This window comes from Crassostrea angulata, chromosome 2 (assembly GCF_025612915.1).
Source record: "Crassostrea angulata isolate pt1a10 chromosome 2, ASM2561291v2, whole genome shotgun sequence".
NCBI lineage: Eukaryota > Metazoa > Mollusca > Bivalvia > Ostreida > Ostreidae > Magallana > Magallana angulata.
In genome coordinates, this window is record NC_069112.1 from 66,436,491 (window position 1) to 66,448,694 (window position 12,204).

At 33.0% G+C, this 12,204-nt stretch overlaps 1 protein-coding gene and 1 long non-coding RNA gene across 2 annotated transcripts; one reads left to right on the forward strand and one right to left on the reverse strand.

The window, feature by feature from the left end:
• The first annotated feature begins 1,022 nt into the window (after positions 1-1,022).
• LOC128172847 (uncharacterized) lies at positions 1,023-3,016 on the forward strand. The gene is made up of 4 exons (XR_008242359.1): positions 1,023-1,366; positions 1,456-1,500; positions 2,413-2,533; positions 2,680-3,016. It is a non-coding gene; the product is annotated as an uncharacterized LOC128172847 (long non-coding RNA).
• A 5,091-nt stretch (positions 3,017-8,107) lies between these two features.
• Positions 8,108-11,982, reverse strand: LOC128172810 (uncharacterized). Its single transcript, XM_052838556.1, has 4 exons — positions 11,677-11,982; positions 10,785-10,881; positions 8,587-8,832; positions 8,108-8,322 (listed from the first exon to the last, which is right to left on the reverse strand). Exons 1-4 carry the CDS (start codon positions 11,974-11,976, stop codon positions 8,108-8,110), a joined length of 858 nt encoding a protein of 285 aa, XP_052694516.1. The 5' UTR covers positions 11,977-11,982.
• Positions 11,983-12,204: the final 222 nt, after the last annotated feature.

Consider the following 12,204-nt stretch of genomic DNA (forward strand, 5'->3'; position numbering starts at 1 on the left):
CAAGTTATTTGCAGTATGTCACATTTTGCAACACAGATCTTTTCTATAGGGATGTACAGGTTACATCATGCAATTATTCTTGGTAACAACAAATATCAGGGTTTTTTTTAAAAAGAAACATAATTGAAAGGTCAATTCATTACAAACAAACAAGATACCTGTGAGCAAATACTCAAAAGTGATACCCCCGCTCTGATCTGAATATACAAAATAAGCAGTCGATATTTAACAGGGAGTTGACGTTATTTTTTTCAAAATGGATCCCATCATACGGCATGCCTACACAAAGAGGTTAAAATTTTAAGCCTCTGCTATTAATAGGTGCCGAGAAATTTTTGACAAAAATTTGTTTGAAAATTTAAGCTAAAAATAAACAAGAGAAATCCATAAACTATTTATAAACATTAAAATTCATTTCATGAATCTACGCAACACTGGTAAATCTTCAAGTACAGTCACTATCAATTTTTACAAAAATATTGACGGTTCTTTATCCGAAACTGTTCCTCGTACCTTTAACTTAGTACACCAACATTTTATGAAAAGACGGTTTGTCTTAGAATAAAAAAGCTATTGCAATTCTGAGAAAAAAGAATGCCACATATTGCAAATTCCATTGAGGTTTAATCAAAATATGGCCATTTAAGTGAACCCCTCATTTCCAATTTCCATTGGTAAACACAGATTTACAGGGTTCTCCATAGTAAAACATCTTTACCTGACCTTTTAGGGGATAATTGTTGTTCAACCACCTTTAAAAAGAAACCTTATTCAATACAACATGCATCTACATTATATAATCATGAGTAGTATAGGCGTCTGTTTAACCCCACAAAACAATGGGCTATTGTTTAAAAAAGAACAATAGGAGAACAATGGGGAGTATCTGTACCTGTCCCACCTGTCCCCCTAAGATTTTTAACCCCACACAACAATGGAGATTTATAACCCCACAAGACAATGGAGATTTTTAACCCCACAACACAATGGAGATTTTTTCTTTCATTCTCTATCGTGTTTTAACCTAAGGGACACGGTTGCGTGAGAAAATTCCACCTTCTGTCAGTTTGAAGCAATCTCGACCAAGTGTAATATTGTAGAAAATGCTGCTAGCTACAAGGAATGTTTTTTCTGTCTATCTTTTCTTTCATTCTTTAACAGGTGGTTAATCCTGAGGAACTCTACTGCGTGAGAAAACACCGCCCCCTGTCAGTTTGAAGCAATCTCGACCAATCGCAATATCGTAAAATACTGCTGACTACAAGGAATGTAACTTCGACAATTTCATTTTCTAACCAGCAACTCGATCGGACCAGCATGGATACGAACTGTCGCCTAATTAACGGCCGTGCTGTGTGCCCGCCAGGTAAATAACGGTTTCATTACATGTGTTCGAAATGATAATACGGTCATATATTTTTTGATGAAATATTTATGATTCTGTTTTATTTTCAGTGCATTTTATCACTCCAAGAATGCGGGACCAGGAGTCCGATGAATGTAAGTCATTGTTTGTTGAGTTGGTTTTGTATTGACATTGTTATTTATTTGTGTTCTTGTTATTTATTCGTTTTATTTGTTTTCTTGTTTTTTTTTGTTTTTTTTTTCTTGTTATTTTCATTACAAACGCCGAAGAATAGTACTTTGGTATTTTTGCTCATGTATATTGTTTCTAGTTGTTCGTTTACTTCAGATACAATCCCTCATCGTTCAACTTCGACGAGCATATTAAACGATTGACAGTGAACGGACAAACGTGTTAATCAAACCCCTGGTTACTACCCTGTTATGTACTTGAGCATTCACCCCTAGCATAACCACAAACATCAATCTATTCCCAGTCTCGTGAACATCGTTCCATTGTCCTTTATACTCAGGTCAGCACACACACTATTACACCCTTAAGACTACATAGTCTACTATACACACTACCACCCCCCTAACTACTCAGGCTAGTACTCATACTACCCTCGCCCCACCCGCAAAACTACTTGTGCTAGAACCCCCCCCCCCCCCCTTACTACTTTGGTAAGAACACATACTACCCCTCCCCATCCTCTTTCCCACTACTCAGATTAACAGCCAGACATCAACCTTCAGGAACACTATTCCATTCAGTAATCAAAGTAATTATGTTAATCTTTTTTAAAACTTATATTTATCTGATTAATAATTAGTTTTGCATGGTTTTATTCTTTCAATTAATTCCATCATGTTATAATTATACCTGTTCAAGAATTTTTCCTTTTTCACATGATATATTAATACCTGACACTGAAAGTTTTGTGTATGTAAGACATAAGTCACTCAACGATTAAAAAAAGTGTATTGATATTCTTATAATATTAAAATACATTACTGTATTGGTTTCAACAAGAAAATATATCAAATGTCATTGTTTTTAAATTAAAGCTTTAGAGATCAGTATTGTATCGATTGCGCTGGCCCTCCTGTTCGGGTGAGAATGAAGAAGTTCCATAGTCGTTGCGCCCGAGTTAAGAGGAAGACGTTGGAAACAGTTCCAAAAGAACGTGTGTGTACTTATTTGTTTTATATTAATATTTTTGAAAATCTTAAATCATTTATTCTGAGTCATATTAAATTCAGTTTGCATGTAAAGTTTCCCAGTAAAATTTTTGTAGCATAGAAACATACTTTTGTCTTTTGTTTTATACATAGTTTGAAATGGAAACCCGTCCAGTGACCGTCCCAAAGCCCCAGGCAGGCACCAAAAGGCCAACGCCACCACCGCCACCCCAAGCTAGGTCTCTGCAACAACCACCACCGCGGGCGCCTCCAGCTAGGTCTCTACCACAGCAACCACCGCGGGCGCCTCCAGCGCGGAGATATAATCTCCGCCCCGCAAAGAGGTAATCTCTGTTTTTTTTAATAGCAATGTATTTTTTACATGATAACATGAACAAGGTCTTAACATTTCTTTTTCAAATATGACGAATTATATTTTTAATTTTAATTTTTTCATAATCAATTATAACAAGATGGTATAAAATGTCAGCCACCCCCAACATCGTTTATATGTCTTTTGATAAACTATATTTTTAATTTGTATTAATATAAATATTTTATATTTATTTTTTGTAGATTCGACACTTTTTTTCATGTACCCTGAACGTCTGTGTTTAATACAATTAAAAAATGTTTACGTTGTTTCGGTACTTTCTTTTTTTTATTTAAATATGAACAGAAAGGAATGACATGGGCGGATCCAAAAAAAAATCCGGGGGGGGGGTAGGCTAGTCTGACGGTTATTTGAACTTGTCCGGGTGTACGAGGCATATTTTTGGAAATTTTATAATGTAATTTAATATAAGAAAAATAGAATTTTGCAGGGGATCCTTGACTCACCCCCTCCCTCTTTCTAAATCCGCGCATGGCTGTTGTTCAGTGACATGTCCGCAAGTCGTAAAATTATAGAGTAATTACCGTAAACGTATTATATTTGGCCCCTTGTATTTTTATTGGAATTTTTGACGTAGTGTACATGGTAGCTTCCGCTAAATCAAGTTCATTGCTAAATGTCATGCACACATGTAAATAAATAGGAATATTCAGGAATAAGCTAAATCAAATCCACGCCTACTTGTTCAAAAACTCCTTTCCGCCAAATATCATACACACTAAATATAATATGTTTACAGTACTCTCTTAGTAAAGTTTATCAAATTTTCTCGTATTGAAAAATTAATATATGACATGGGAAAAAAACCAACACATTTTTTTTAAAAAAAGAGCACATATACAATTTATTAGATTTAAATTCAACAATGATTCTTTTTCTTTTTCCACGCCGTCCTCCTGTGATCTGAAATATAAATTGTTATATAAAAAAGGCGTCCCTCCAAAACAATTATGAAATGAGAGACAATATGTACATGTAAGTGAATGAAGTTACACTGGTGTCTCCTCGGTAGACTGGGAGAGGTCGCTATCATTGCGATGAAATAAAAGAAGTTTTATATTAGAAACGAGAACGAATTCTAAGAAATAATATATATTTTTTTAAATAATTTAGGTAGTGTATACAAAAAAAAACTTACATCGGAATCGCTAGAACTTCCAAACTGAGAAAAAAAAATAGTAGTGAAAAATATTAGTGATTTTTTTTTCACTCGAATTCTGTTAGAATAAAAAAATCGATAGTCTATCCGAAAGAAATAAAGAAGTCTAAAACCTACGACGAGTCAAAGTAGACGGTGGACTCTACTGTAAAAAACAACAGTATATTGATATATATATATAAGTTTTATGAAATAATTGAAATTACCTTTTTAAAATTTTAACATTTTGAATTAAAAATGGTGTGTGAGCGATAAAAAAATAAAAAATAAAATCTAACCCAATGGGAGAAAAGAAGGACCCATCTTCTCCTCTGATGAGTCTTCTTGGTTTACTGAGAAAAGAGAGACAATTCATAGATAGTGAACGCGTTAGATATATTTGCTTTGATATCAGACTACTCCTTTTCCCTAATGAAATAATTATTCTAATTGATATTACACTTACCAATCTCTTTTGGGGGCAATGGGTGTTGTTTGGGATCTTTAAAAAATATTAAATTAATGATTTTAAAGAGATTTCATTTTTAATTATTAATGTTATTCATATAATTGATATTAAGAATGTAAAAAAATTAGGATTACCGACCCGTCATTTTTACCATTAATGGGTGTTGATCTAAATGAAACAAAAAAGGATGATTTTTATTCATTTAACTCAAAATCTAGTCATGATCGAACTGTCAAATTGAAGAAATTTTGAAATAACGATATAAAAAGATATTGAAACCTACAGTGCGGGTGTTTACGAAGTTCTTGCACCTCGTCTAGCTGCTGTGGCTTTAAAAAAAGGTCAACAGAAATTTAAGTAAATGAACAAACTTTTTTTTAAATAAAGTAAAACACTTGTTTAAAACAACAACGATTGTTTATTAGCAAAAAATATTTTCTCTAATTATGTAAAAAACATTACTTACGGGCATGGACACATGTCCACCAATTGTAGAGCTTGTTGTAAAAGTTCTACAAGTTCAATTTTCTTGCTGCAAATGCAGGAATTAAAATATTTTAATTAAAATTATCTTTAATCTGTAGTAAATAGGAATAATATTGTAGTCATAAGTAAAACGAATCAAAAAATTACTGTCCTTGCCATGGTAATAATAATTCCGATTAAGAAATAAGGTGAAGTTTTTCCAAATCTTTCATTTTTATATCCGTTTTTTTTTAAAGACAGAATTATGCGAAAAAATTGATTGGTTAAAAAGTATAATGAACGAAACGAGCATGAATGCTGGGGGAGGGGGAATACGGTAAACAACAAAGAGAGGGATTCGGAGGATCCACCCTACACAAAAAATTAATGTAGTCATTTTATTGATTTTTGTTGACGACACCGAATGGTACCCCCCCCCCCCCCCCCGCGTTTTTTTCTCTAAATCATTAAAGAAGTTTGTAATAGAAGTATGTCTTACTTTGAAAATATTGAAGTGGTGTCAATAGTAGATTGTCTAATGGTGTATGGGACCTCTGAGTTTCTCTCTCTCTCTCTCTCTCTCTCTCTCTCTCTCTCCTTCAACTGCTAGTCAAACTGTCGGGTTGTGTTTTTTTTTAAAGCAAAGGTCAGAGTGTCATTGATGTAGGGGTTAATAAGCTTTCTTTTTCCATAACAATATTTAGGTCATCAAGGTACAGAAACCAATGGGGTATTGTTATCTAATTGAGTGATAGGGGCATGCGAGTAAATGTCATAAATTGAGTTTATAATATAGACATTGCTGAAAGTCAAATATCAAAGTCGAATGACACCGGTAAAAATTTGGTGGCAGACTATTCTAGTTCTACCTTTGGTTTCAATAGATCTCTACCGCGTGTAATTGTTATTAATAATGATTTTAATAATCATTTATGAGTCTGTCTCTAGACACTCCCCCGTGTGTATGTAATAACATAATGGGCATAGCGAACTGTCCTTACGTACGTGTATGTCCAGTAAATGTACAGATCGTTCAGATAGAGTGTCAAACCAATCAACTTGTTTTAGAGTCAGATTTTACGGTGCAACAATTAATGATTAATGGAGAATGTGATGACATAGAAAACTTTAAAAGACTCTGCACCGATCAAGTTGAGGAAATAATAATGCAAAGAAACGGGAAAACTTTCGATTGTTCAGGTATTTATTTTACAAATGCATAATGGTTAAAATAGGTCAATTATTGTTTTTATTATGTTAACAATTTGTTTCGACATTCATCAAAAATGAAAAAAAAACCAAAAAAAAACAAACCAAAAATACCCCCAAAACACTACAATTTATTAATAACATGGATGAATAAATCGTTGAATCTCCCTCACAATCATGCGATCAATTAATATCGATAGTACGCATCTGTAGATCGTCATATTTTATTATTCTGATCAAAGTTACATGTAATAGTCTTGATTTGGCTACTGCATATGTGGTTGGGCAGTTTCCATTATTCCTAGCAGAAACATGCCACATATGCCTTAATACATGCTTTCACTTCTGATAGTTTTGCATGAATATATTCATAAATACACATGCAAAATAGCATCACTGGGCCTACAGAAATTTTTTTTTTATCATATTTCCAAAAGCAGATAGGCCTATTACATGAAAGCAGAGACGTTATTTATGTCTCTGGTGAAAGAGACGTGCAAAATGACATATCTTTATACAGTGACAACTAGTTTGTTTGATTTTTATCCATATCTCCATATCACACGCCAAAATAATTAGCGGCGTCGGGTCAGGGTTCCAAGTCAGAGGAATCTCGGATTAACAAGCATTGTGTTCCTAAGATCGCCAATCAATCCTTACCTAATACAATCGCACAGTGGTACACCAGTTGTGTTGAATATGTCTACGTATCGATAATGAACACAGTTCCGCCAATCACTGCTTTGTCATTCATTCAATCTATTCATAGCGATTGTCGAACTTGTCGTCTGGTATGCTACGACAGAAACCGCCGAACAAAATTAAAAATTCCGAATTACAATGATTACGATTTTGCATTTATTTAATCAAATATATTTTTAAAATTTGGATTATTGCTACATCTGTAATTGAGTAAAGGGGACATCAAAAGGCTTTCTTAATTGATTGTCATGTGATTATGTAAAAGTTGTTTGTTAGCAAATTATCCAAAATTCCTCATGGCATCGAATGGTGTTAATATGTACCTAACTTCTTATCGTGTCTTATTTATTGAATAAAAGATATTGTTAACGCTTGACACAAGTTAAACAGAGACTTAGTCAAGAATTGTAATAAAAGGTATTTAACCAAAAAGAACTATTTTTGAATAAGTTTGAGAAATGATATATTACATTAAAATTATATATAATAAAAATAATATCAGAGGGTCAATGAGACCTGATGATACATACCTTGTGGGCAAAATAAACCCAAACATTAGGGGGGGGGGGCGAAAATGAAACTATTTCTATTTCCTTTAAAGTTAAAAGGAGACCGATTCTGCAGGTTTAAATTGGCAAAAGTATATAACTTTCTAAAGTTATTGGTTTCTATGGAAAAAATTTAATACTGTTATAGCCAAAAAAATCGGACAATGCAATTAAAAAAGAAAACAACATAAATGCTGATTTTTTTATTGAACCAAAGAGAACAGAACAGAATAAAACGTAACACATACTGTTCAGAGTTAATTACTAAATTTTTAATCAAATATAATAGTTTATAAAACGTTTCACATTTTTTATATCAACTGCATGCAGTTCTATAAAAAAAACAAACACTTTAAGCAATTATGAATAGAATTTTGTCACAAAACTGAACATTAAGCTATTAAAAACCTCACTTCAACATACACATTCTGTGAATTCCTTATTTTATGCGAGTACGTAATTTTGCGATCCCGTCTTTTTAGTTCAAATCGCGGGAATTTAAAATCACGACACTGAATTTTTATCTTAATCCTTTAGTACTCAACTCACATATAAAACAAGCGAGATTTAAAATATGCTTGCGTTTATTTAGAAATACACAGTAATTGATTGGTCGGAAAGAGAATCATTTAGATAAAAGACATCAGCAATTATAATTAGACAGAGTATCCAAACACTTCAACTTCGCATAGAGTGAGAAACTCGGTGGTTATGGAGATCTTTACGAATCTCCCCTGTGGTAATGTCGGACAGTCGATGACCACCAGCTGTGACAGAGTACCGGGACCAGCAAAGAAACCACAGGAAGTGTTGACATCTGACTCTGTCACCCCTACAGTGACGGTAACATTCCGCAGCCGGTTTGACACATCTATGCAAAAACAGTCCACATATATTATTGTGAAATTGTAAACTAATAATACAGAAGACTGCATAAATTCCATTTTTTTCTTTGTATATTTTGGTTTTTTTTCTCCTTGCTAAAAGTAAAATAGTAAGAGATAAAGAGGTTTTTCCCGTTTTATTTTCACGGATGTGATCAAAGCTGTACTACACTACTCTACTTTGGTTTATGATGTCGTTACTTGTAGACTATACCGGTACTTCGTTGTACAGTGTTACTTTGTACCCTTACCTTCTCCCCACTTGTCCATTCCTCTATTGAATATTCTGACAGATGTGATGGAATACACAGCTTTCAGATCCACCAGCCACCACGGATTTGTGTCTCCACCCTCGGTGCTGGAACACTTGTCTACGGCATGGTCTGTACCGTTGTTGCCATCAACTGCCAAATTGGCAGAGTAAGTCAGTCCAGCTTCTGTCCATGTAAGCGTTGATGATTGTGTTGCAGGCTTATGCAACGCAAGGTTGGAAACAACTGTCAACAATATTACAAAAAATGCAGATATATATTGATAATTTAAAGGAAATACAATAGATTGACCGTTAATATAAAAAAATCAACGGCTTTGATAAGTGTTTCTCAAAAGTACTAAAAAAATGAGGACCTTGTTGTTTTAAAGTGTAATTTTGAATATGATGTAGAACTGACTAACAAATATTAACGAAGAAAAGAGAGATTTTAGCAATGATCAACTTGAAAATATTATAAATTTAGCTTTTAAAACATTTATCAGATATATAATCAAAAACAATGTAATTAGACAATAATTTCAAAAACATGTATACATGGCTTATTACTCAACACTAAGATTGTGTGATAAAAGCAACAAGAACACATTATCTTATTATTTTAGAGTTTAATGTTAAAGGAATTAAAAATAAGGCAAACATTCCATTTTATTAAAACAGTAAATGTATTGGAATCGGTTTAAAGTAAGATGCAAATAATTCCAAAGAAAAAAAAATTCCCGTTATATTAAAATAAGTATAACCAGATAATGGAGTCTGCATTTGCTTGTTCATATTTAGTTATTAATCACTAGACTTGGACCCGTGCGTGCACGGGTTGACATTGCATATGATATCTGATATTTACTAAATAGAAACATCAACACACCGTATTGTTGACATTTACATAACCAAGCTTCAAGCCTACACTAATGTTATTATTTCATTACACTCTGCTTAGTTTAAATAATCTAACTGTGTCTCGGGACAGGCCATCGCCACAGTTAAAATGCCTCCCACATGCCCGTAATGTAGCAAACAATTGCAGAATCGCTCCAAACTTGCATTGAAAATAACAGTTAAATTATTCATAACAAACCATTTTGAGGCTGAAAATATCTCTCACCTATAAATTTAATTCATATTAATGAAGAATTCAACACTTTTTAACCAACATTTTTTACTCGCTTCGAATTTACACACCATGTTGATATTCGAAACTCTCGCGGATTTTTCATATTAAATGCACTGAGTGACAGTTATCTCCCGTATTTCCTTTGATGAACTAAATATATGACAACTTTTCTATGAAAATATACATGTATTTGTAATATCGTATCTGAGTTTATCCATGCAAACATGATATTGTGAAATCATAAACTAAAGAGCCTCCCGTGATTTAGCGTAAATGTAATGCGCATGTGCAAGATTGTTAAATAAAAGAAATCCAGATGATTTCCGAATATTTTAAAGGAATCGTCCTTGATTATTAATAAGTGAAGCTTGGTTGAGAAAAACAAAAACAAATTGGTAATCTTAAAGCTTCATGTACCAGTGATGTTTAAACTATATAAAACAAAAGACAGTACTCTTCCGATTTCTTGGTATAATAGTCTAAAAAAACGAGTCTATTATTTTAACATAGTAGTATAGATTTAATAAAATGAATTAGGAAGTTCTATGAACAAAGTTCAACATTTTTTGTAATTTCTAAATAAACAAATAGACCTGTTAATAGAAAAGTATTATTTGGCTAACCATGCACTTCATTACGGTCTTTAATTTTTTGCTAAAATTGTAGGCCTCTTAGTCCTGTTTGAAAATATTTTTTGCAGAGAGGTGGTCGTCATTACAATATTATGATTATTCTACTCCATTATGAAACTTGAATTAATGCATATATGAGACTCCTCGACAAATATTTGTAGACGTTATGGTACTAAAGTGACTATTGCTTTTTTGTTGTAATAAACTACACTTATGCCTGTTTCTTTTTAACTTAATGGGGATTTGTTTTTATTGATCTTGAAATAAAATACATGCATGCGCCGATTCTTTGTGTTGCAGCAAAAGACAAATCAATGAAACAAATATATTGATCATTTTAAGAAATGGGGATCACTGTTTTATCATTTTCATTTTATATTATGTGAACAGATTTGCATTGTCTGTATAAAAAAAAATCGACATTTAACCCACCTCGAATACAATGGACTTTTTGACTGGACAGCGTCACGCACTGATCGTCTGAAGAGCACGCCAGACATTCCTGGTTCATTTCTGGTACATTTACAGTCTACAAGACGGTCACGGTTGATTATAAAAGCATGTACGTTACTTTGGTTAACGTAGACATTTACATTATATGTGACTGTTTGTTAGGTTTGGTTTTGTTTTCTAATAACAAATGTTCCGATTTTCAATTGCATATATTTCATTAAAAGATGTTCCTGCAATGTATTGTATGTTGCTCTTGATAAAACTCACCAATACTCAACAGTAAGAACAAATTTTCATTTATTTATTCCTCGTTTTACTGGCTTCAATTTGCGAGCGATGAATTATACAGTACATGTAGGTCTTAAATTGGAGGTGTAACAAAGCGTACCTGGGATTTTGGTTAATCAGTGCATTTTAACCCTGAGAAATTTCGTTTTTGATGTTTATTTTGCAAAATAGCGTTTCTTAACTTCATTCATTTCTATGATAGTTATATTTCTCACTCAATATATACATAACCGTCCTTATTACTTATTACATTATGTACAAATTAGAGAAAAATTATTAACGGATATCTAAAACGCTTTGATTTGAACAAACTAGCCTCTAAACTATCTGAGAGTTCTTACACACAAGATACAGCTGTTTTGACCAAATCATTCTCTTGAATATTTTTTACAACAATTATTTATTATTCCCCCTAAATAATGAGGAGCCACTTTTTTTACCAAACTTAAATACCTAAGGACGTATAATAAAACAAGCAATATTAAAAATGTTTGATCTTCAATATAATGTTATTGATAACTCGTGTTATGAGCATTTCTTACGTATAAATGACCAGTCAAAAACAGAAGAGATAAAAACATACCTGATTGAGTTCAATTCTAACACAGCCAGGATTGGTTTCCGTTTTGTCGATGGACGACACGAGTTCACACAACAAATCCTCTTTCCGGTAGTTGACTCCCCGACACAGCTTGGGCCTGTGTCTACATTCCCGGACACACTGCTGTTGTCCAATGATCTCCAACACTCGGACAACGGGACCACGATACCTCTCACCGGGAACAACCGTAGATGTCACTCCCTCGTACAAAGATACAACACACAGGAGTACTGTTGTAAATGTCACTTCATTCAAATATTTACCAATCAAAAGGTGGACCATTCTGTGTTTTTTTCAAACTTGTGTATAGAGTTAAATGATTGCCTTTAGTTTTTCTTTGCTTTGCTGAAACAATTACACTTTGTTATATATACCAGCAGCCTATTACGTAATTCTTTATAGCTGCAAAAATATAAATTAAAAATGAATTTTCCTCGAAAAGCTTTTAAAGAAATCAATAATATATAATAAAAGATTCTCTAGAATAGTCGTCTTTGAACAATGGAATCA

What these genes read in the sequence shown, in the direction of transcription:
- LOC128172810 (XM_052838556.1), bottom strand. Translation starts at nt 11,976, where the DNA reads ATGGTCCACCTTTTGATTGGTAAATATTTGAATGAAGTGACATTTACA. An exon ending in TTAGAATTGAACTCAATCAG is followed by an intron (nt 10,882 to 11,676) that starts GTATGTTTTTAT and finishes ACCGTCTTGTAG; the next exon opens with ACTGTAAATGTACCAGAAAT. An exon ending in AATGGACAAGTGGGGAGAAG is followed by an intron (nt 8,323 to 8,586) that starts GTAAGGGTACAA and finishes GTTTTTGCATAG; the next exon opens with ATGTGTCAAACCGGCTGCGG.